The sequence below is a fragment of the Pseudonaja textilis genome, chromosome 1 (assembly GCF_049901715.1).
Source record: "Pseudonaja textilis isolate UNSWEBS1 chromosome 1, rPseTex1.2, whole genome shotgun sequence".
Taxonomy (NCBI): domain Eukaryota; kingdom Metazoa; phylum Chordata; class Lepidosauria; order Squamata; family Elapidae; genus Pseudonaja; species Pseudonaja textilis.
The window spans coordinates 68,476,227-68,503,179 of record NC_141990.1 but is presented as its reverse complement, the minus strand read 5'-3'; the positions used below and the strand labels follow the sequence as shown (position 1 = coordinate 68,503,179).

At 33.1% G+C, this 26,953-nt stretch overlaps 1 protein-coding gene across 1 annotated transcript in view; it reads left to right on the top strand.

Moving 5' to 3' along the window:
* The window catches only part of RYR2 (ryanodine receptor 2), a 288,713-nt gene that overhangs the window by 179,671 nt on the left and 82,089 nt on the right, over nt 1-26,953 (top strand). The window contains exons 52-63 of the mRNA XM_087937122.1: nt 8,314-8,454; nt 9,606-9,769; nt 10,493-10,571; nt 11,706-11,795; nt 13,961-14,098; nt 14,969-15,046; nt 15,631-15,706; nt 16,659-16,785; nt 18,378-18,493; nt 19,808-19,872; nt 20,795-20,916; nt 24,149-24,198. Of these exons, the coding sequence (XP_087793248.1) occupies nt 8,314-8,454; nt 9,606-9,769; nt 10,493-10,571; nt 11,706-11,795; nt 13,961-14,098; nt 14,969-15,046; nt 15,631-15,706; nt 16,659-16,785; nt 18,378-18,493; nt 19,808-19,872; nt 20,795-20,916; nt 24,149-24,198 (1,246 nt within the window). The remainder of the gene's footprint in view (nt 1-8,313; nt 8,455-9,605; nt 9,770-10,492; nt 10,572-11,705; nt 11,796-13,960; nt 14,099-14,968; nt 15,047-15,630; nt 15,707-16,658; nt 16,786-18,377; nt 18,494-19,807; nt 19,873-20,794; nt 20,917-24,148; nt 24,199-26,953) is intronic.

Below are 26,953 nucleotides of genomic sequence, written 5' to 3'. Positions count from 1 at the left end.
ATATATATATATATATATATGTTTTCTGAGGTTCTCGCGGGTATTTATATGTGGATCTTTGGTTGTTCGGGTTTTCTCCCGCGTAAGATTCGAAGTATCTAGGCAACGTTTCGATGAAGTCTCATTCATCATCTTCAGGCTTCTGTCTCCGGCTCTGTGCTTCTCAGAGTAATGTGAGATTGCAGCTGCTTCCTCCTTTTAACTGCCAGTGGGGTGGGACTTGATTCAGTGGGGGCTTGGCTGTGTTCTGATTGGGTGGGGGTGTGTTCTCATTGGTAGGGGGTTTGGCTGTGTTCTGATTGGTTGGGGGGTTAGCCGTGTTCTGATTGGTTGGAGGCGTGTTCTGTTTAGGTGGAGGCTTGGTTGTGCTCAGGTTAGTCTTAGTTGCTGGGGGATTTGAGCTGGTGAGTTGTGATCTTGCTGTTTGGCTTCTAGTTCGTGGTCCTGCTGCTGAAGGACACCAGACCCACACCCATGAGAGCCACACAAGATGCCACCACCACACTTCCATGTAGAAAACAGACTCCCACCCACCCAGAAGATGAGACACGACCCTGGACCAGAAGCTTCACTGCAGCTGCATCACTACCCACTTTAAACCCCTCCAAGCCATACATGAAGCAAACCGACACCCACTATGAAGATGCAGCAGGACCACGAACTAGAAGCCAAACAGCAAGATCACAACTCACCAGCTCAAATCCCCCAGCAACTAAGACTAACCTGAGCACAACCAAGCCCCCACCTAAACAGAACACGCCTCCAACCAATCAGAACACGGCTAACCCCCCAACCAATCAGAACACAGCCAAACCCCCTACCAATGAGAACACACCCCCACCCAATCAGAACACAGCCAAGCCCCCACTGAATCAAGTCCCACCCCCACTGGCAGTTAAAAGGAGGAAGCAGCTGCAATCTCACATTACTCTGAGAAGCACAGAGCCGGAGACAGAAGCCTGAAGATGATGAATAGACTTCATCGAAACGTTGCCTAGATACTTCGAATCTTACGCGGGAGAAAACCCGAACAACCAAAGATCCACATATATATATGTATGTATGTATGTATGTATGTATGTATGTATGTACAATTTGCCGGTTGGTTTACAAATTGTTTTGTGCCTCCATTTCGTAGTCTTCAATTACAGTTACATTGTATATATTCTCATATTTTCAATCAAGTATTAAATACATTAATATCATTGTTAATCAATCATTTGACTATACTTTTATTCATTCATATTTTACGGAATAATCATATTTTACTTAATTTGTTTTATGACAGTTCATATTATCATCTCAAATCTATCCTACAATCATTTTGTAGATATAATAAGAAAAGAATACATCTTTACATCTTTATTATTTTCTAAGAATCTACATATTTCATTACCGTGTTTTATTGTCTAACCATTGATAGAATAGATCCCAAATTTTATAAAATTGTTCATCATCTTGTTCTCTGATTTCAAATGTCAATCTACTCATTTCAGCACATTCCAATATTTTCCTAATGATTTCCTCCTGTAATGGTATTTTTTCATTTTTCCAGTTTTTAGTAAATACAATCCTAGCCGCTGTTAATACATTTACAATCAGGATTTCAAATCATTACTATATATTTCAGGTAAAATTCCCAATAAAAAGATCTCTGGTTTCAAATCTATATGCTTTTTTGTCATTTTTTCCAACTACGTGTGGATTTTAGTCCAATATTTTTTATCATCCACACAAGTCCACCACATATGGTAATATGAGCCAGGTGTCTGATGACATTTCCAACATTTTTCAGATTTGTTCTTGAACATTCTTGCTCTTCTTGTTGGGGGAAAATGCCACTTGTAAAACATCTTATACAAATTTTCTTTGTATGCTGTTGACATTGTCATTTTATAATTTTGAGACCACAGTTTTTGCCATTTCTCTAGATCAATCCCATATCCAAAATTCTTCCCCCAAGCAATCATTGTTTCTTTAACTTGTTATTCTTCTAGTTTAATTTCTAATAAATATCCAGACAATTTTTTAATCACCTTTTCATCAGTACCTGTCAAAATCTTATCTAAATCAGTCAGTTTATCATAGAAACCTTCTGTTTTAGAGTCTTTATCATTCCTTGAATGTATTTGCGCATATGAAAACCAATTCATCTTTATACCTTGTTCCTCTAATTTTTGTATAGATTTAAGTTCACCCTTTTCATTCAATATTTCACCATATCTAACTGTTTGTTCCTTTTTATATATTATAGGATAAGAAAATGCTTCAATAGTCGATAGCCAGACTGGAATTTTCAAATAACATTGTCTTTTAGTCTTCTCCCAGTTTAACCACAGAGACTCCCATATATAATGTCTTCTAAAATACCCTTGTGTTTTAGTTCCTTTATACCATAGAAAAGCATGCCACCCCAACAACAGATTGTCCTTCTAATGTCAACAATCTAGTATTTCTTAATGTTATCCATTGCTTAATCCACATCAGATTTGTAGCTTGGTAGTACAACTCCCAATTAGGCAAACCAAATCCTCCTCTTATTCTGGCATCTTGCAAAAGTTTTAACTTTATTCTCGCTTTCCTACCTTGCCATATATATTTCTACACAATTTTATTTAAATCTTCAAAGTAATCTTTCCCAAGCTTAATTGGAATTGTTTGAAACAAATATAAAATTCTGGGTAATATATTCATCTTGATTGTTGATATTCTCCCTATTAATGACAGTTGCAAATTCTCCCATTTCATCAAACCTAGCGTTATCTGCTGCTTAAGTTTGATATAATTATTCTCTTTTAGTGTACTGCATCTTGCTGTCAAATGTATCCCCAAGTACTTGATCTTATTCGTGACCTGGATTTTCAGTAGATCTGCCAGTTCTTCCTTTTGTCTTGATAGCATATTCTTTGTCAAGATCTTTGTCTTATCTTTATTTATTTTCAAACCAGCCACCTTTCCATATGTCTCTATCTTTTCTATCAATTTTAATGCTGTTTCTAGTGGGTCTTCTAAAATGAAAACCAGATCATCTGCGAACGCTTGCAGCTTAAATTCTTCCTTTTTAATTTTCATCCCTTTTATATCCTTTTCTTCTCTAATATTTTTGTTAAGCATTTCCAAGGTTAACACAAACAACAGAGGTGATAGTGGGCACCCTTGTCTTGTTCCTTTTCTTATATCAATAGAGTCTGTCAGTTCTCCCTCTATCATTACCCTTGCCGTTTTCTTATGATATATAACTTCTATTGCTTGAATAAATTTTTTAGCAAAGCACATCTGTTCCAGTTGTAATAACACGAATCACCAATTCACATTATCAAATGCCTTCTGTGCATCTAATTTCAGGGTGTGCCTTGTAGTATTCCAAAGTGTCCAAGGTTACTCTCATATTATCTTTAATTTGTCTCTTTGGCAGAAATCCATTTTGATCAGGATGGATAAAATTGTTTAAGTATTTTTTAAGTCTTTCTGTCAGTATTGAAGCAAAAATTTTATAATTTTCATTTAGTAAGGAAATAGGTCTATTGTTCTTGATTTGTAATAGATCGGCCTCCTCTTTTGGGACATGTGTAATATAAGCTTCTGACCATGATTTAGGTATCTTCTTCTTTAACATAACTTAATTCATAACTTCTAGCAATGGAAGGTTCAACGATTGTTGTAGTGTTTTATAAAATTCTGCTGGAAGTCCATCTGGGCCTGGTGGCTTTCTATTATTTTGCTTCTTGAGTGCTTCAGTTAACTCCATCATCGTTATATTGTTTTCTAACATTGTTTCAATCTTTTGGTATCTGGGATAAATTAGCATTCTGTAAATACTATTTAACTCTTTCCTCATCAATATTCTCTTGTGTGTATAGTTTCCCATAATAGTCTTGTATGATTTCCTTCTTCTCTTTACTACCATAGCAAACTTGGCCTTGGTCATCTATTAATTGCAATATTTTCCTTGATTCTTTCTCCTTCCTCAATTTATATGCTAACCATCTACCTGGTTTATTTGCATCTTCAAAGTAGCTCTATTTAGCACCTCTGATTTTCTGTGCTAATTCTTCTTTTTCTATTAGACCCATTTTATGTTTAATTATATCCATTTTTAACTTAATGTCCTTTTTCTGTGGCATTTTCTGTAGCTCTTTTTCAAGTCCTTTATACTCATCCTCTAATGCCTTAGAGGCTAGTCTTTTCATGGTATTTCTTTTCCTTGTGTAGTCTATTATCAAGCCTCTAGCGTATGCCTTCATTGTATCCCATACGTTCTGAATTGATATATCTTCTTTTTTTGTTTTCTCTAAAGAAAAAAGCCAATTCTTTCTCCATCCACTGTGTGAAGTCTTTTTCCTTTAAAATAGTATTATTTAATGTCCATCTAGATCTTCTTCTTTGTCCTTTCCATTTAATTGTCATTGGATTGTGATGTGCCCAAGTACTTGTTTCAATATTTATTTCTTGAATATTAGTTAACAATTCTGTTGACATCCATATCATATCTATTCTGGACCATGATAAGTGTCTATTTGAGTAGAAGGTGTATTGTTTAGTTTCAGCATTTCTTTCTCTCCATGTATCTTTTAAGTTTATTTCATCTACCATTTTAAAAAAAGATTTAGGGAGAGTCTTTCTGTTTTGCTTTGTTGTTTTCTGTGCTGTATAGTCCAGTTTATTGTCTACAATTCCACTAAAATCTCCCATCATAACTATATTAGCATAGTCCAGTTCAATTGTTTTCATATGTAATTTTTTATAAAATTCTTCTTGATTGTCATTCGGGGCATAGATTGCAATCAGGAGTGTTTTCATATTTTTGTCCATTATTTCCACCATTAGTATTCTTCCGTCGTCATCAGTATAAATCAATTTCGCTGGGATGGTCTCTTTAATACATAAAACCACTCCTCTTTTCTTGCATTGTGTCAAGGAAGTAAATATTTTTCCTAATTTTGGCTGTATCAACAATTGTTCATATTGCTTTTTAATATATACTTTTTGTAGGCAGATTATATTAAATTTTAATTTCTCTAATTTATGGAAGGTTTTCCTTCTTTTAACGGCTGAATTAAGTCCATTTATATTAATTGTAATCAATTTTTTCTCTTCCATGGTTATATTTTGTATTTAGGTTTCACAGCTCTCGTGGATCATGGTTCACGTTGTTCTTTGTGTTCCACCTTTCCACCTATTGCGCCTTCTTCTTTTTCAGTCACCATTTGGCAGTCCTCTTGGAATTCAATTAGTGAGATTTCTTTTTCTGGCTCTTCCTCTTTCCCTCTAAAACATTCTGTGTAAAATGATTCAGCTTTCTCAATTGAATCAATTCTATGTCTCTGTTCTTGCCATGTGAACATTAAACCTTCTGGAATCAGCCATCTATAATTCACCTCTTTTTTAAGGAGCATTTTGGTCAGGAATCAGTATTCTCTTCTCATCTCTCTCACTCTTCTGGGTACTTGTTTCAGGACCACAATCTCCTTGTCTTTATATTTCAATGTTTTCTCTCTTGCCACTTGCAATATTTGCATTTTAATGGCTTTCTTTGTAAATCTGATGTGAACTTCTCTTGGTAAGCTATTTCTCATTGCATATCTTGTGAAGACTCGATAAACCTCATCTATTCCATCCATCATCTTCTCTTCAGTTATTTCCAAAGCTTCAGCCAAAATTTATATCATTATCTCAGCTAGGTTTTGTCCCTTTTCTTCCTCTATGTTTTGGAATCTGAGATAAAATTCTGATCTGTCCATCTCCCATCTTAGCATCCCACTTTTATCTTGTTCAACCACAGTTAATCTGCTATGAATATCCCCAATCTTCTTATCTCTTTGTTTGTCGTCTTCTTCAGTTTTTTGGAATATCTCATCATACTTCATTATCATTTGTTGAATGGTCTCCACCTTTTCATCAGTTTTCCCTGTTCTTTGTTCAATGTTCTCTGTTCTCTTTTCAATATTCTCTGTTCTTGTTTGAATATTTTTAATTCCTTGCATAATTATCTGCAGGGTTACTTTTTCCTGTTCTTTTTCTTGCTTTAACATTGTCTGTATTGAACGTTGTCCTCCAGATGGTGAAGAGGAAGAAGTAGAAGTTGAGGAATCAGGGTCTGTTAGTTTCCAATTCATTTCAGACAATTCAAAATCTTGAGGTTCTTCTAGACCTTAATCCACTTGTGAAATAACCAATTGCAATTCCAAATAAAAATAGTAGGAAAAAAGAAACCAAATAGTAGTAGTAATAATAGTAATAGTAGTAGTAGTAATAATAATAATAATAATAATATTTCTTCAGGTTCTTGTATACCTTAATCCAATCGGTTGGCTTGATAGCAGTAAAAACTCAAAAATGGAAGAAAAGACCATAAACACACACAAAAATAAAAAATTGTTAAATTCTCAAAAAGACAGAAAAGTAAAAAGTAAAAAAAGTAAAAAAGAGAAAAGGAAAGTTCTTCAGGTTCTTCAATACCTTAATCCAATTAAGAGGTCTCAGGTATAAAGGATGCATATAAAAAAAAAGCCACAAAAAAACCCCCAAACCCAATATGGAGGGTAAAAAAAAAATACAAGGGAGGGAGAGAGAAAAAAGAAAAGAGACTACTCCCTTAAAAAGAAAAGGAAGGAAATCATTAATACTAAAGCTTTTCCTTTAAAATAAAATGCAAATGTAAAAAATTTGACTTCAAAAAACAAAAAGAAAGACAAAAACAAGTTCCAAAAGGCCAAAAATCCAAATAGCTATTACAAAAAGTAAACTGGTAAGGAGCGGGTTTGTTAAAGTAGGAAATAGCATAGCTTTAAAAAAAATAAAAAGAGCACACTGTACCTTGTTTGGTTATCCAAGGCTTTTGTTAAATTTTTTAATTCTCTTCTCCAGAGTCTTATCACCCTTTTTCCCCCTATAAGCTTCAACACCAGACTCCAGCTGTTGATAGAAACCCAGAAGAGCACCTGCAATAATACTCTCCCATGCTCTTCCCTCTATCTTACCAAATAGCAATGTCCTTGAGAAGAAGTCTCAGTTCTTTCTCAGCTTTGTCTGGTCAAGAAAAGGAAATAGAATATTTCCAAGCCTCTAGTTGGCAGTGTTACAAAGTTTCTTTGCTTTCACTTTCCACCTCCTTTTCCAAACAAAATATAATAAAAATTAATTAAACAGGGAAAAAGATGTTTAAAAACATGACTAAGTCAAAAAGGAGAGAAAGAATAGGTGAAAGAAGAGAAAAAAAAAACAGTTCAGTTTCAAAATATAAAATCCTGTGTAGAAAATCCAGCAAAGAGAAAAAAATAAAAATATTACTTTGACATTCCTTTTTAAAATCGCCACTTAATCACTTCTGTCAAAACTTTTACAGATTCTTTCTTTTCCTTAGGATGTCCTTTCAAATCTTAAAATAAAGAAAAAGTTCTCACCAAACCGGCACACTTTCTCTTTCCATTCTGTTTCGTTTCGGAGCTGTCCCAACTTCAGCAGCTTTAATGGCTGCCTCTTTGCCGCTGGGAAAAAGAGCTTCTCCTGGATCTACCAGGGACTTTGTGGTATCCCTGGGATCGACAGGATGTGCTCTTTACATTCACTGTCTCTAGAGGACGGTTTAGATCCGATTGGACCGTCCAGGAGCAAAGATATCGGCAGCGATCTCAGATCTCCAAGATCGCATGCCGTATCGTTGCGACGCCAGCTCCTCCCTCTCATCATGGTTATTCTGGTATTCTTTCAGTTCCGCTTTGATAGTTCAGTTGTGATTCAAAGCTGGATACAATTTAATATTTCTTATTTCAATAATACTTACAAAAAGCTACATACTGTAAACATTGAAAGCAGACTTTGCCTAAGGCTTGCTGTATATAAAGGATGTGCAGAAATGGAAAATGAAGTAATTGTCTCAGCTGGAGACAGGAGAAAATATTTGTCTTACCTTCATATATACAAATTGTATGAACGCTATTTAGAAGACCTACTTTATTCACTATTTTGGAAATTCTCTCCCATACAGTAGAGTGTTTTCCCAAGACCTATCAGTGATTAAAATGATTCAAATCTTATTAAATAAGATATGCATAGGATTGGAGATAATCTAGAGATAATGGAAATAATTATTTGCTGAATGTTTAACTTAAAGAAAAAAAATCCAAAATCCTTATACTAATTTAACAAATAATAGATTAATTCTGTCGTAATTGTTATTGGGTTGAGATAATTACTTTAATATTTATGTCACTTACCTGTTGCAATATCTGTGCATTTAAAGTGATTATATGTAGTACCTCACCAAATAGGCAGTGCCTTGTCAGAAAGCAAACTCTCATGTTTCTTTTTTAGTTGCTGACAATTCATTATGAAAGATGTTGGAAATATTACTGTTTACCAGGAGGGTGGGGCAACTTTGGCGCTGCATCAGAAGAAGAACTTCATTTGTCCAGAAAGCTATTCTGGGGTATTTTTGATGCCTTATCTCAAAAGGTAACATTTTAGGATGTGATATATTAATATGTATTAATCACATATAAATTATTACACTTCATGATGAATATGCAAGAGTGCATATTAGAAAACAAAATTAAAATGATGCTTAAATATACCTTTTTAAAAATTAATTAGCTAGCAAATTACTTTAATAAATGTTTATCCTATTCTGTAACTTTGTTGCCTTTAATAGAATAATTATATTAAATGAAAAATTTGCAACAGTGGTGAATATTCCATTTGTGCTAGCAGTGTGAGGTAGAGATAAATATGAGCAGGCTAAATATAAATAAAAGTGGATTTCATTTTTTTTTAATTTAACATAAATTCCACCTTTTATTTGGGAGCACAAAGTGGCTTCTGTTTTCTCCAGCACAAGAACCCTGTGAGGTAGGTGAACCTGAAATATGGTGACTGGCCCCAGATCACCCAGTGAGCTTCTATAGCTGAAGGTGGCCAAAACCTGTAATTCCAAGCTTCTATTCAAGTACTTTAATCACTATATCATAAATAAATGCCACATTGGCTCTCATAAATTCTTCCATTGATTATTGTTGTTAATGTTTAGTATGTCATAGGGAAAGATTCTAGTCCTCAGGAAACTCAACTGCTAGTTAGAAGTATCATCCTAACCTTAGAATTGAAAAATATCGATTCAACTGACAATTGCAACTAACTCAGCAGACTATTAAACCTAAAAACTAGTTTTTTTGCAACTAACTCAGCAGACTATTAAACCCCTCTAAATCAACATTTGAACAAACGTTTGCCTGATTAAAATACTTAACTACTAATCTATCTGCAGACTATGAAGTATCTCTTGTTTCTTTTTCATTTTTTTCCTGGTGTTATCAATATTTGTCAAATACAACAAGGCTCAGCCTCTATAGGAAACACTATCCCAATGGACTTGATGGCTCTTGCCTCTAGTGCGGGGGAGGGACTGAGCTGAATTCCCTTGGGAAGTGTGGCTTTGTTTTAGTTAGAAAGCCTGAAGTAGTTTAACTTAAAGTAAACTTAATTAATGGGAAAAATCCACTAAATATAATAATGGTAGTGGTAATAGAACACTGAGACCTTTCCCAGATAAATGGAAGTTTTCTTAATTTTTTAACCAGGGTTTTTTGCATCCTATTTTGTCTTTATAGAAATATGAACAAGAACTATTCAAATTAGCACTGCCATGCTTGAGTGCTGTAGCTGGGGCTTTACCTCCTGATTACATGGAATCAAATTATGTTGCTGTTTTGGAAAAACAGGCTTCCATGGATTCAGATGGGAACTTCAATCCACAGCCTGTTGATACTTCAAAGTAAGGATGTTTTCATAGCCTGTATTGAGTTGAGCATAACTTTTAAAATAATATGAAATAGCAATAGCAGTTAGACTTATATACGATTTCATAATGCTTTATAGCCCTCTGTAAGCAGTTTATAGAATCAGCATTTTGCCCCCAACAATCTCGGTACTCATTTTATTGACCTTGGAAGGATGGAAGGCTGAGTCAACCGTGAGCCTGGTGAGATTCAAACTGCCAAATTGCAGGCAGCCGGCAGTTAGCAGAAGTAGCCTGCAGTACTGCATTCTGACCACTGCACTTCTACAGCTCATAATATGAATATAGTGTTATTTTCTTTGGTGCTGTTAAACCATCTACTTCTGTTGCTATAAAAATGTATTTGTCATAAACTGTCATTCTTCCTTAACTATTTATTAATGAAGTTTGATTCTCAAATACAAAAAATATTTAAATTATTTAGAAAGAGTATTTCACTTTTGTTTTCTAATAATCATATTGCATTAAGTATAAGTACAATTAGCAATTTAAGTTTCCTTTATATTCAGTGACTGATTATTTCACTTTTTTCAAAATTGTTATAAAGTGGTCCCATACCAGTTTTTGTTCTCTGTGATAACACTAGAATTAGAGAAATGCAAATGCTGATATATTTAAATGATTTTAAGGTAAAATAAATAAATATAAAGAAAAACCTGTCATGAAATACTTATCTTTGCCTTGTTTGTTCTCATTCAGCATTACAATTCCTGAAAAACTAGACTACTTTATAAACAAATATGCTGAACATTCTCACGATAAATGGTGCATGGAAAAGGTAAAGTGTATGTTCACATCTATGCATCATTTGCATCCCTCTTCCTCCCTCCCTCCCTCCCTCCTTCTCTCTCTCTCTCTCTCTCTCTCTCTCTCTCTCTCTCTCTCTCTCTCTTTTTGCTGGGATATATGTAAAGCATTAGGGAATGATTCTTGCTAATGATCTTACTTTATTTTTCATTTCAATACTCATCATGGAATTTTGTTTATGTTACATTAATTCAAACATTCTAATTCTTTAATCAGATTTTTACATTTTTAAGTGCATTTACTTTCTCTAAGAAAAGGATCAGCCCAGTTTTTACATTTTTTTGGTATCATCACATAATTGGATGGCTGCATTTGCATGGTTGTCTTTTACAATGCCATTATTGTTAAAACAGATTGGTTTTTTTTAAAAATTGTATTTGTCCCAATTCACTTGAAGAACATCCGTGTCTTTCCTCTGAAGATTTTGAAAAATGGAGATTGATATTGCAAGAGGTTACAATTATTAGCATACTTTTTTTTTTGCAGTGCTTCGACATAACTTGTTCAATTTTTATGGTGAGCTCAATCATAGACACACAGGTTCTTCATACCCTCAGTGAAGATTCCGAAGTATATTTATTGCACTGTATTCTCTTCAACCCACTCTTCATTCTACTCAACAGCCAGTCGGCATTTTGTGTCCATTAAGCATGCTCAGTTTTAATCAGGCTGTTTTTAAAATCCTTTAGAGATTTTGCCCCATACCGTTTCTACACCTTTGGAAATTCTGGGGTCTGTGATGAATTAATACTTCCCCCTTGTACATGAGTGTTAATATTTGGGATATATATAGGATAGACACTTTAAGTATGATCTCATTACCAGTTTATAAAAGCAATTGCGATACAAGATGTAATATACTGTATAACACTTGTGAAACTAAAATTTGCATGACAAATTAAAGCCCAGGAATTTTTAATTGCTGTTATAACAAGTTTTAAGATCAGAAGAAAGTAGAAGAACCAAGGTAAAAACATAGGAAATTTCATTTGCTTCATGAGCTTGGTATAGTATATTGATAGCATGCAAAAAGAGCATCCAAATCATAAATGGCATCAATATTCTTGATCAACTTATCCCTTCCTTTTCTTTAAACTTTTGTCAGTTTGCAAATGGGTGGATATATGGTGAAACATGTTCAGAATCTTCCAAAGTGCAGCCATTAATGAAACAATATAAACTATTATCAGAAAAGGTAAGAAGTTCATGTCAGATTTTTTTCTTGTGATCTTTTCTTTTAATCATTGAAAGTAGCAATCAATTTTAGACCTTTCCCATTAGTTAGAAAATTCCATTAAGACCTGAAGAATATATGTTGTTTCTTCTGTCACATGTAAAATTTTTAGTTGGAAAGGCAAGAGTAATAAATTCTGGACAGTGAGAATTTTCTCCAGATTATCTGCCTTATTACAGCACAGGACTTGTGTGAATTCTTCCAGAATTCCAGAAAAAAGAAACATACTCCATAAACCCAGCAAAAATAGTGATAGGAACTCTAGCCTCCATTTTGTTTCTCTTGTGCTCATCCCTATCAATCTTCATCACTAGGGAAGGTCTGAAGAGATTGTGTGCGATGAATTTTGCAGTATTTGCACAATAAAGGAGCACACTAAAGCTAGGATTTGAAGAAAAAACTTTACACCTATCATTGAGCCTTTGCTCAATAAATCCTTATAGATTTAAACATTACAATCACAGGACAATAGTCTGTGAAGGTGATTGTTGAAACAGGATCCAAGTATTTTTCCCTGAACTATGTATCTTACATTTGAATGGCATAAGTATTCTGTTTTAGGACTGGAAGTATATTTCTGTCAGTCAGCAGTATTTTTAGCTAATTCCAAACTATACTTCTTTGTTGAGTAAATGCACTGCTTTCATATGCTTGTCATATCACTTGCAAATCCCATTTAATCTCATCAGCTTTTGGTGGTGAAGAAGTTATTTGAAAGGATCTGTGGGGGCAACTACACTGTCCTAATAAAATTGGCCATTACAAAATTGATAATAATACTTTCTCCACAGGATGCTATACATTTCTCTTAAGAGTTTGGAGTTGGGGATTTTCAGTTTGGTAAAGCATGGAGATGTTATTCTTTCCCATGGATACTGATTTTTTGGTATCCCCAGCTTTTAGCAATCCTCCTACTAATTTACTACTTATTGCTTAACCTGTCTCCTAGTTGTGATAGATTGTCAATGTCCAAAGTTCACATCAATAAAAGAATTAGAGGGTCTTTTGAAGTGTATGATACATCTTTCAGTTTATGAGGGCAAGATATTTCTGCTTTACTTTCAGCTGTTGTGATATATAACCAAAAGCATAAAAGATTCATTTAATAGGAATTGTTTTCCTATATAATGCTGCAATTTGAGGATAGTACTCTGTTCTTAGAAAGTAATACTTATAATATTTGTATTATATTTAATGGATTTTTACAAATATCCTTTTTTCTTTCTTTTTGTTATTGCTACATTTATATCTTTTCTAATGTACTATATAAGTGATATGAATATATAGATTTTAAATAGTTATTTCATAAAGAAAAGCTATATAAATATTTTATTGTCATATAGATAATAATTGATATTTTTAGTGCTCAATTTCAAATTATTATTTATTTTGATCATAGAATAGCATAAGGCAGATAATAATCACTATAAAACAAAATTATCTTGGATTCTGATCAGCTAGCAAAAGACTGAGCCTGGGTACTGTATTGCAAATAAGAAAATATACATATATTGTAGGTGTATAAAAAAAGGCAATGCAGCAACTCATGGTTTCAATTTCCCTATCATAAGAATTTCAGAGTTTCACCTAAAGAGTTCCAGCTCTTCAGGTATGTTGCAGAATTTTCCTTCCCAAAGGGTTAGGAGGAAGACATGAAAGCAGGCATGTGTGCAAACGCGTAACTTTAATTCTCATAATACTGTACATAGTATAGACCGGAGTTATAACACTGTTATAGACTATGATTTTATAGGTTTCACCCTGGTTTTAATCCCTATACTTTGTAATTCTATACTAGTCTTTCTTTTCTTTTATTCTATCAATGTGATATTTTATTCTTCTACTGTATTTCAGAGTGATTGTTCTGATATTTGTTTTATGCTCGTCTACAACCAAAATAATTTTTAATTGAATGTTGGTTGCTAAGGAAGTTAAAATAGATATGCATAGAATCAAAGCAGATTTTTCCAGTCAAGGATCCACCTTTCATATAAATTTGCTTGGTGGTGGTCTCTGTTATTTATACATATCTCAAATTCAGTCAAAAGGTTGAGTGCTACTGACCACATGTGAGGACAACTCTTTTACTACTAATAGGATCATCATATATGCACTTTTTTTTTCAGGAAAAAGAAATTTATAGATGGCCAATCAAAGAGTCTCTGAAAACCATGCTTGCTTGGGGATGGCGAGTTGAAAGAACAAGGGAAGGAGATACTATGGCTCTTTATAATCGTTCACGTCGGATATCACAGACAAGTCAGGTATATTTTGAGATGCAAGCACTTCTGATGATGTTACTTAGTAGCTTTATCACTAATATTTCCTAGCTATTTTTTTAAAATACTGTTTTGGAGATAGAAATTGCAGCATTCCTTCAGTGTGAGCATTGGCTTCCAAGTTCTGTAAGTAGGGGAAAATAATCTAAACTTTATATAGTTTAATGTTCTATGTTTATTTTGTATTTGCTGTTTTTGAAGTATCTAAAGAAAATGGAATTTCTCTTCACAAAATACTTTAGGATTGTGATTTTTATAAAACTCTTAACGATTTAACAGGGGCAGTATATAGAAAGAAATGTAATTTTAAATATAAACAAGCTTGAGAGAGAATATGTTTTTTTTTTTCTAGGAGAAATCCTTTCTTCAAGTAATACTGCTTCTAAATGTTTTGTGATACATGTTTTCACTTTCATAAGAACTTTAGTGGAATTCCTATACAGCATTGAAATTCCTGAAATTTGATAAGCTGAAACTTTTAGCATCTGTTTACATTATTTGATGATTACTATATTTGATAATTAATATGTTTTATGCTTTGAGTCTTATCTATATATTTACCTTCATTTTATTGTAATTCAATGCATACATCATTTATTCAGTTTAAGGTAAATGTAACATTGGCATTCTAGAATTCATGGCATTCAGTTTTAAGTTTTAACTAGATTATTTTGAATAATGAGATCTAGCACAGTTCTAACATTTAGGATTTAATATGAAATCATGATACACTGATAAATTTGTCAATGTTTTCCTATTCCTTGATAGAGCCCCTCTGTAAGCTGTCATTAAACCTGTTCAAATATGTTCTATTGTTCTTTTTTTCTCTTAACGCCTCTATTGATATTTATTTAGGTTTCTGTAGATACAGTCCATGGCTATAGCCCCCGTGCAATTGACATGAGTAATGTTACCCTGTCCAGAGAATTACATGTAAGTTATGTGGCTATTGTCATTAACTTTAGGAATGTAATGTTTTAAGAAGTTTATGTGGCTTTTTCAATAATTACTTAATACAGTTCTCTACCAACCCTCTGATAGTTATCATTTATTCTCCAACTTTTCTAACAGATGCTTGGACCTGCAATTGGTCTTCCAAGAATGGTAGGGGTTTTGTTATGGTTGTTCCAGCTGGTGGAAGGGTAAGAGGCAATTTTTGCCAATTCCTCCTTTCCCTGGCAACTTTCCCTGCTACTTTTGACACTGATCTGGAAGATTCTCCAGTCTTCCAGACCAGATTTTAGGGAAGCACAAGGAACTGAAGGGTGAATTGGTAAAAATTTCCTCCTCCCCACCTCCTGAGGGAGCATGCCAGGAGCAGAATTCTGCTCATGTAATTTCTGTAATATTGGAGACAATTTGTGGAAGTCTCAAATTAATTGTTTAAAAACATGCCAGTAGTTGGTATTTTAATATTTTTGGCTGGGACCAAAAGTTTTGTTTAAAAAAATGAAAACAAACTTAACTAACCTACTATAGAACAAATTGTAATTATTTATGTCTTTCTTCTTCCTTAGGCAATGGCTGAGATGATGGCTGAAAATTATCATAACATATGGGCGAAGAAGAAGAAAATGGAGCTTGAAGCCAAAGGTACAATCTCTTTTTAAAATATATAAATGACCTTAGGCTGACCATCAAGAATACTTGTTCAGGACATTCTGCATTTTGAAGTAGAAAATTGAGACACCCAGAAATTAACATTCTATAGCCAAAACATATATTTTCAGTATAATTTCTCTTTTTTTGTTTGATAACTCTGTGATATGCTACATATAATAATGATTCTGTGTGAAAAATATATTTTAACATTTTAAGTGCAATTTTATATATGGTGTTACGTCATAATCTAAAGTAACCATTTCTGCAGTGCCTGACCTGGTGAAAGTATTAAAATGCATGCAAGCAAAAGTGATTCTAAGATATTTGTGCAGAATTAATTGTGAAATGACCTCTGCAACATATGACTTTGAAAATTTTAAATGAGCTTTGAGTAAGAGTCCCTTGACAGTGAGATGGGTGGCATATAAAAGTAAACTGCATAACAGGTTAATAATATGGATAGTAGGAGTTGGGATTTTCATTCTTAGCAATAAGCATTAGTAAATTAAAATATTAGCATATGGAATTGAATATAAGGAGTAATGTGGTGGCTGAGAGGTGGAGCTCTTGCCTCCTAATCAGGAGGCTGTGAGTTTGATCCTAGGTAGACGCGGATATTTCTCTCTGGGCACAATGAGAATATATCTGCTAAACAAAACTCCGCATTGGCAACAGGAAGGGCATCTGGCCATTAAACACTCTGCTAGCTCTATTCAGTTGTTCAGACTCCATCCCACAAGAGATTATGGGGTCGTTAAATGATGATCATGATGATATGGAATTAAATATTTCCTATTTTAACAACATGGAGGTAATGATACTAAAAATATGTCCAGTAGGGCAAAGTGAGTACTGTAATGTCTTAATGTTTTATGAAATTTAATTTCTTTTAAAAATAACATACTGTCATTATTTTGTCATTTAATTTCTGAATGCATTCTAGTGGGAGGAGGAAATCATCCCCTACTTGTACCCTATGATACATTGACAGCCAAAGAAAAAGCAAAAGATAGAGAGAAAGCCCAAGATATTCTGAAGTTCCTCCAGATTAATGGCTATGTTGTGTCCAGGTAAATGCTAATCAGTTACTGCTATAGGCTTTAAAGCTGAAATATGTAGCTGAAAAATGTATTGCATGGCAAAATTTGTTTTTTATAAGAAAATAGTTACATCTAAGATATGTATTTATGTGTTGATTTGCCCTTTTCCAAATAATATCTTTCTTCTTTATGTGTTATGTGAAGGCATAAATATTAAGTGTTGATTTTCTCTTGACAAATCTAAGAGTTATGATCCAAGATAACATTTCTTTACTATGAAAAAGTAACAGAAAAATTAAAGATGTCTATGTTGTTGTGAGAAAGGATATGTGAAGAACATCATCATTCTCTCCAGGTTTGGCAGGGAGGAACTCATATGACAGAATTTTGTTCTGCATGAGTTTTCCCCCTTCTCTTTTAAGAAAAAAAAATCAGTTGGTTTTATTTTTAATTTACCAAATTTGATTGGTTGCAAGCTGCTTGAAGAAATGTAACGACAATAGCATATAATTTCTTAAATAATAAACTGTTAGGCCTTCATTAAGAAGGGGAAGCAAAAGAACAGTTTTGTGATTTCCTGCCTTTTAAGAACTTGGTAAGGATGAAGATTTTCATATAAAAAAGACACAACATTTATGATAGTAACTAGACTTCTTACTCATAAATGTAGCATAAAATAGCTTTGCATATGCATATTGTCATTCAATCCTATTGCTAACAATCTCTTTAGATATGTACCAGTTCAGTATAGTGGTTAAGACACCAGGCTAGAAAGCAGGAAACCACAAATTCCAGTCCCACATTAGCCATGAAAGCATGCTTGGTGACTATTCTCTCTTCTCAGCACAATCCAGCTCAGAAGATTGTTTTTGTGGGGTAAATAGGGGGAGGAAGGTGTGTTGTATATGGTCACTGTCTTGCATTATTCATAAAAACAATAAAGGTGGAATTCAAATAAATAAGTACATAAAAATAAATTAAAAGATTGAACTAGAGACCCATAACTTTCAGCCATAAACCTTCCTTGATAAGCTTATATACAACTTAACTTAATTCAAGGTGGGGATTGTAAAATTGTAGGTGGCAAAACCAGAAATACAACCTTGAATTTTCTACAGCAAAACCAATATAATCAAATAAAATTCTGATATTGTGGTTTAAATTAATTCATAATTTATTATTATACCCAAAGGGGCTGAACTATAATGTATGCATGACTTTCAAACCTGTCAGTCTCCAATTTAAAATTTTACAGCCTGTCCCAACCTGAAGAGAATACAAAAAATAAAAAATTATAAGAAGCAATAATAATAACAAATTAACTTTCCTCCAAGATAGACACCAGCAAATCTTTGTGATTTTGAAAGCTAAGCAGAAAGATGTCCACATAAGCTTGCTAATATAATGATGCAGAAATAAAAGAGCAAACATTAAATGAGTTGTCAAAGGGTAGTCACTACTTAAAAGGAATGTAATTTTAAGTCTAAATTATTTATTTAACATATCCCATTTGGTAAATAAATAATGTCATGACTGTCTCTATGATCATTTCAAAGTTTGTATAAGATCTCCTTTCTAAATTTTTTCTTAGTTGGGAGCAATATTTTTTTAATTTGTTCCAGAGGCTTAAAGAATTTAGAATTAGACACACCATCCATTGAAAAAAGATTTGCTTACAGTTTTCTGCAGCAATTGATACGATATGTAGATGAAGCCCATCAGTATATTCTGGAATTTGGTAAGCTATTGTAAATATATATTTGATATTATTTAATATATTATATTACTATATAAAATATAGCCTTAACAAGTTTTTTTACATGGGTAATAAGAAGCAAGTGGCTTTAAAAAGTGTTAAAATTATGTTATTTTTTTGAGATACAGTTCAACATTATTTCTTTTTGAATGGTAGCAGTTGAACACTTTCATTAATAAAGACTCCACACACAATACTAAGCTGTAGTGTGGTTTCTCTATCCTTGTTGTGCTAGTACATTGTGGTGTTACATTTGATATCAGTCAAGTCACTATGTCTTCTGTAATAAAGTAGATCTTAAAAAAAGACTGGCTTAGTATTGTGCATGAACCAGCCAGATCTTAAAATGAGTCAGAGCCAATCATTCTCTACTTTTTGAAAAAAAAATCATAAGCTACATGAAAATTTTTCAAAGGAGCAAAACAATTATCAATTAACAGCTGTCTAACTGCTTTGTGCCTGTAGGTGAGGAAGATATCGAAATACGTTCTGACTATTTTCTAAGAAGTCAGGAAGATTAGTTTTACTTCTTAGCAAAGTACAAATAGTATACTATTCGTAGAATACTAACAATAGTAATAATAATAATTGATTAAATTTATATGCTACCTGACTCCCAGCAACTCTGGTAATGAAATATAGAAAGCCGAATTTTTAGAAATGCATACTTCTTCCCCTCTTCCCAATCAGTTAATCACATAAATGAAAATAAAAAAAAGAGAAGAGTAGTGGACCTTTTTAGAAAGTATAATACACTCATGATCTGTTTTAGTTTTAACTTCTTTTTGTTCTTCTTTTTGGAAGAAGAACATTTCTGAAATGATTACTGATAATTCTCTTAAAATATAGAACACAGAATAATATAAGGTTCTTAACATTTACCGTCAACCTTTCAAGTACTATATATAACAGTTGTTTTATGAAATATATGAATTGCTATTTATCAGAAGTAATTTGTATTTTATGTAGCTGAGTTCTTAGAAAAAGTCTTGGGGATTTAATTTGCTCTCCTAAAAAGAGAGAGAAAGAATGCCTTTTCAAGCTGCTGTTGATAATGCAAGACACTGTTGCAAATTAACAAAGACTGAATTCTGTTTTATAGAGTATATGAATGTTATACACTGAAATCAAGTTTGTTAATGTGCTGCTTTGTGGGTTATGAAGAACCTTAAAGCATCTAAAATAAAAAGCAACATTTCAAGTCATGTAGTACTGTAGAATGGATAGATGAAATACAATGCAAAATTGGCTGTAATATATTCAATTAGGTTTGCAGCACTTTTTTTTCTTATACAGATGGCGTCAGCAGAGGAAAAGGAGAACAGTTTCCTTATGAACAAGAAATCAAATTCTTCGCTAAAGTAAAGTATTTCTGTAATATTTATTATGGCAAATTAAAAGTTAATATTAATCAAATGTAAAGCGTAGTTATGACATTGAGAACAAGCCACATAAATGCTGCAGATGGTAGCACAGTAACATATTCCTGCTTGCTAATCATGCAGTGACTTGTAGTGATTTTTTTTTAAAATTAGAAGAATACATGCTAGAAGCAAAAATTATTCCTTGGGTGGTGCTTAGTGGCGGTATTCTACTGGTTCGGCCTGGTTCTGCCGAGCCAGTAGCAGTAATGAGCAGTGGAGACTGAACCGGTCCACCCACCTGCCCGGGCTCCCATACTGACCTTTATCCTCTGCTTTTGAAGAGCAGCTACTTTGTGTGGCACAGCAGAGTGCTGTGTGGCAACTGCTGAAGTGACCGGGAGAGTGCAGGCTTGCAGGAGGTGAGTTGGAACACCTCTGCACCTGTGCAAATGCCTCTGTGCCTGCACAAAGTGCGCATTTGGTGTGCCTGCAAAGTGTCTGCACATGCACAAAGCGCACCCACCAAGCCACGCCCACCGAACCGGTGGTAAAACTTTTTGAAGTACTAACATCCATAGCTGCTTGAGCAAGCTAATGCTCCATTGCTGAGCTATTATTGCCAATTCAAGATCAGGCATAGGGAGAATTTCTGCAATTAAAATGATAAAAAATAATAAAGTAAAAATATAAGAACATTAAGACTGGAAGCTATTTTGTACCTCCAGATAAAAGGATAAAATTTTGAATCCTACTAAAGGACATGTCTTAGAGAAAAGTTGAATTTATGTTAATAAATCTTGCATATACTATATGTTGACAGGTCTTTAGTGCCACAAAACTAAGGGATAATAAAAGCAGCAGTAAGGTATTGTACTAATCAGTATATAGTATTTTTATCTCTTCCATGTATTTATTTCAGGTTGTACTTCCTTTAATTGATCAGTATTTCAAAAATCACCGCCTGTATTTCCTATCTGCAGCAAGCAGACCTCTGAGCAGTGGGGGTCATGCTTCTAACAAGGAGAAAGAAATGGTAACCAGGTAAAAAGATATATAACATAGTATATGATAAAGTATAATAGCCAATTCGCATATTCTAAACCTTGGCAGGTTTATGGATATATTTAGATATATTTAGAAAAGTGAGAAGTAACAAAAATCCAATATCTATTTTATAAAGTTATGAACTCTAAAAACTGAAATTTGAATAATAAAGATCCTTCATCTTTCTCCTATACCTAGTAGTGTTTCCATGTTTTGACACCTCTTATATTCTCTTTCCACCACCCTTTTTTTTCTTTTACATTGCTTTTAACTAGAGAGGCTCTCAGCTTTTATGATTTTGCATCTGATAGTCGCTTTGAATACTCTGGGGCTAGAAAAACAGGACATAAATAGCACATGTGAATATCAATAATTTTGCCGTTCTGTGTACTCTCATGCTGATTTCACCAGTATATTTTTAGATAAGGTGACATACAAGCATTAACCAAGTTTCCTTGTTTTTTATTGGTATTACTGGTACAGATACACATGTATACACATACATGCTACAGTATATTATGGCTAACATGGATTCCCATCTTTATATGAATTACTATATGTAGCAAACTTTACAACCAGCAAATGTTATTAGAAGGCATACATTTTCATAAACTATAACTCACTTCATCAGCCAGTTTATGCCTTCTAATATCCTTTTCTTTTTGAGGATCTTATCAACTCAATTTAACATGACTTTTTCAGACATTCAGTCTTTCTTCATATAATCATTTTGTGATTGATCCTCATTTATTCTCCCTACATAATCAAACCCACCTCAATAGATTTCTTTTGTACTGATCATTCTCTTTTATATTTAAATAATTCATCACCCATTCATTCTTCACTCTTTATATTCTTTTTTTTAAACCACATACCTTTTTTAAAGGATCCACTGAATTCAACTCAGTTTTAGTTAAATTTAACTCCTGATATACCCAATTCTCACTTCCATAAAACAAAGTGAACAAGGTACATATTATATACAGTATTTTTCTTTTTACATTTCTGCTTCACAACAGATCACATACCACCTTTCTATCATAATATATACATATGCAATTGTTAAACATTTTACCAAAGCACACAAATTCATGAACTTGCTCCATTTTGTCTGTCAAAATGGCTACCTGCATCATCAACCCATTAATTTTCAAGTCCATGTTTGTGGCACACATAGTACAAGTCAAGCTGTGTGTGCATGTACATGCCAGCCTGCTGCTCGTGCAAGTTGAGCTGTGTGTGGGTGCACGTGTACTGCCCCACTGCTCACATGGCCTGGTTTCATTCCCCCCACCCACCCGGGTGGGCCACCAAACTGCAAAAGTTGGGGACCGCTGCTGTATAGCTTTCACTGCAAATTATTTGGGTTCTTAATTAACAATATGGATGTCCTTTTACATGTAGACAATGTACCATTATCTATATGTTAAAGGGCACTCATATTCACATTCCCAGTCAGCATACTAATATTGCTTTGCTATGTATTCATTTATCCATATCTGTATCAACCAACAAGGTGAAAATACACATCCTTTCATCTTGATCAATATTCAGCAATTCATTGTGCATTTCATTTATTCTCATATTTGTTTTTCTTCTATCATATGCCATTCTTTTATATTCAGCAACAAATCTTCAATTCTATATTGTTGTGAAATCATCCTATAATTCAAGTTTATTTACTTTATTTTTAGCTATTTCATTTTTTTCTACAATTACACCAGCTTGATTTGGAATACGTTTTCTTTCTCATGGTTGTACATTTCTCAAGGCCCTGCTGAAAGCAAACATTTGGTCTGTACATTCTCTGTAATAATGCTCTCATTCATTCATTCATTCATTCATTCATTTATTTATTGTCAAAAGCACTCCCCATAACACATTTTCACCACTGCCATTTCTTGAATCTTTTAAATCAAAAGATTAGCAAATGGAATTTGAGACTAATAATTACATTATATCCTGTGTAAGTTACCTATTTTCAAAACTTGTAATATTGTTTTCATCTCATTTGATAATTGAAAACAAAATATGAAAATCATGACAGAATAAATATGTAAATATACTTTAACATTGTATCTGACAACTTTTTCTGAATTAGACAAAATAAAAGAAAAATTTAATGCTTTTCAGTGTCTTTTTAAAAATTACATTGGTCTTGGATTCTCAAAATAAGATATTGCCTTAGAAATACCTCTGTGACTGATATTTTGATTCATTAACCTAATCAAGGTAGTATTAAACAGTGCAGAGTTTTCTTATATAAAAGAGTGACTGAATTAGTCAACCTATTAAGAGATAATTAAAAGTAATTATATCATTTTGTCTGGGAGCAATGATAATACTTAGTATTGCTTCCAGACCTAACATATTGTATAAAACATACATTTCAAGGAATTTAGATTTGAGCTTAAATTTACTTCATTCTGAGACATAAGGTATGTTGTTAATATTTATTTACTTATCTAATTCATAATATGAATATCCCTTGATCACAGTATTTCTGAAAATGTGGGAATAATAAATTCTAGAATTAATCCATCAGCCTTCTGATAGTATGACTTGAGTTCATAAAAACTCATATTTGCATTTACAGATGGAGCTCTCTTTTGCATGGAAACAGTTTGTATCAGTGCAACAGAGCAACCAAATGCAATCCATTTTATAAAAATTAATCCATTCATATCTACTTAAATTTGTATCTTACTCATTTTCATTAACTTTAATTAAGCAGAATTCAAGCCTACTGAAATGAATGGTTTTAGTAAATCTGTGTTGATCAGTGGCTAGTAGGAATTGTGGGTCAAATACATTTTATTTTAAAAAGCAATATAAGCGTTATGCATACATAAAATGAATGTACTGTATACTATTAAATATTTGCCTATTACTCAGAACCTTTTCTCTCTTGCTCTTAAAATATATGTTTACACTTGTATCTATATCTAGGCTACTGATTAAACTTTGTTGCCTAACATGTTAAAGACTATCTCTTGATAGGGCTTCCCACTTACTCTCTTTCTTTACCTCAGATATGTGCTTTCTTAACTATGTTTGTTGTGGAGCAATTCTTGGAAACTTTTCTAGTATTTTCAGTCCTACATTCTGCTCAGTACTGATTCTTTCTGCAAAACATCATGTTGCTTTTTCTTGCTCATACATCACCTCTTATTTTCTTCCTTTTTTCCTTTGTCCCCTCCCTTCTCTTTTATTTATCCTTTGTCTTTAGCCTATTCTGCAAACTTGGAGTTCTTGTCAGGCATAGGATTTCACTGTTTGGTAAGAAGACCCTTGACAAATGCTTGTTTGAGCATCCCTTGTTTTTCTTACCATTATTTGCAACTCTGTGTGTCCTCTTTGTTTGCATGCTGCATGATTTTATGTATCACTGATGATATTTGTGGGCTAGCAAATCAAGGGAATTTCAGTAAACATGCAAATTTTAATTTGATTATATATCCACAATTTTCCTGATAAAACGGCATAGCATTTCCATAGCAGTCACTTGGAATCTTGTGTATTTTGGGGTCATTACTATTTGGGGTCATGATCCTGCTCTCTGTGTTCCCCATATCTATAGGTACACGTACACACAGCATTTGCACAGCCTCTTTTGGAGTTACATGCCAAAGAGATCAAATAATTCTATTGCTCTGTTTTTCATAAAATAAGTATTGCATGTTTGCCTCTGAATATGAATCATGAAAAATTCCATATAGATTGGCAGAGTAAGTTTCCCATCCCTATTACTCACAAGGTGATCTGTGGTATAAAATTGTTTTAAAAGTTCAATTATGTATATAGCTATGTTGAAAACTTATTATTACTATTCCTCTAAGAGAATGATTATTGGAATCCTTGCATATTTGAAATATAATTTTAACCAGGACTCTGGCTATTTGACAGTAATTTGAGACAGATTATTGATGAATTATTTTGATGTGTATAAATATATTAGATTGTCATATAAGTTATCCTAATAGGACAGCAAGTGTATAGCGGTTAGTATACTGAACTGATGATGCTAAGGAGACATAGATTAATGGCCACACTCAGCTATGCAACTTAGTGAGTGACTCTGGGCCTATCATTGGCAAAAAGATTGGCAGAGGGTCCGCAAAATAAAACAGAAGCTCAATAAAAATCATAAACCACTAGATTGGCTGGCCTGGCTGGCTGGCTGACTGACTTATTGATTGATTGATTGGGTGGGTGGGGATGTATGCCACCCTAATGGTAACCACCAATCCCATTCCCTAAAGAATGTTTTAGGAGTAATTTAGGGACTATGCAGGTTTCTAGAGTTTTTTTTTAAATGCCTGTAGGTCACTGCTTAGCTCTTTTTCAGCTGGAATTTTATATCCGGCCTTGCATAAAACGATCAGAAATCAGCCGCATAGACAGCATAGCAAGCCCTTACTGAACATGCAGATTTTGAAATGAAAACTTAAAAGTAATGAAATTCAGCTTATCTCTCAAGTTTGTTGATAATTTTATTTTACTGACTTATATATGGCTTGTTGAAAACGCCTAGCAAATATGTGGGATTAGCCATGCCAGAGCAATAGAAAATGGTGAGCGGTTGATTATTTTTGATGCAAACTCCTATGTCAAGTGTTGAGAGAAGGTAAAACAAGACTCATGAAAAGTAAGAGACCTATATCAGCATACTCCACAGAGCTACAAGATTTAGAGAAGTTCTAAATACCTGAAACAGCCAAACATTTCAGTAAGGCTCAGTCATGCTGAAAAACTCCAAAACACTGAATACTTGTATAAGGAGATAAAATAGAAATCACACACAACATCCCCCCAAAAGTACTCTGACTTCCATCCTTAAAGAATTCACTTCTAATAGGAAAGATAGATATGCTTCAACATTTGTAGGAGGTCAATTTTGCATGACAGATGTATTGATTAAACTTTAATACATTATTATAATTAATGGAACAATGCATCTTAGATGTATTTTATTTTTGTACCACAAATACAGGATTTATTTTGTCTTCACTCTGTGTGTGTGTGTGTGTGTCTGAATGCAATTCCACATGCACTTAAAGCAGATCAGCCATTAGCTGATGTCCCTTTCTAAATATCGTCTTTATCAGAAGTGAGAATTGGAAAGGGAGAAGTGGTTTTTCACTAATGGTGCCTTAGTGAAAGTCACCTAACATCAATTTTGCTTTTATTAATAAGACATTTTTTTAAAAAATAAGCACATTTGAAATATTTATCTGTGTGAAAGTATGACATTAATTGCACTATTATGTCCTTGTTATTTTTACTTAGGGTTTTTTTTTTGGTATACCTCTAAAATGGAATATACATTCTTCAGATAACAGTAAAACACCTACAAAAGATTCATTCAACTACCTAGTATTTTTATAATGTAGTTCATTTCTTGATCATTTATCTATAGGCCTTTTAAGAATTTAGTAATTTTCAGCTTTATTTATACTTTCTCTTAAATTTTCTGTTCAATAGAATTCTGTGTTAAGGGATTATATTATTATAAAATATTTAATTTTTTTGAGATATTCTTAAATATTTTATTATTTTTTATTTTTGAGATATTTTATTCTTAAAATAAAAGCTTAAAGCTTTTATTGTGTTAAAAATTTTTTGACATCCCATCTTTTATATAATTAAACTTTCTTTTAGGATATTTTATCTGAACATTATGAAAAAAAATAATGTACACAGAAATCTGTCAACATGGAAGTCAATTTGGCGTATTTTAGGAGTTTTTAATTCAAAATGTTACTAATTAATTTTACATACATACTGTTCAGATATGATGGAGATGATAGGGTTTGTGTAAATGTAAATAAATATAATAAATGAAATTATATTTCATTAATACAGCTATGAGACAATGTACACTATATTCCTTAGCATATACAAGTATTACACTTATCATCATGTTTCTACTCATAAGTGTATGCAGTGGTGTAATTGTAGAAAGAAATGAGTCCTGAACAGTTCTTGAATTGTTTCTGTATTGTGGTTCCAGCAACATTCATGCCAAAAGTCT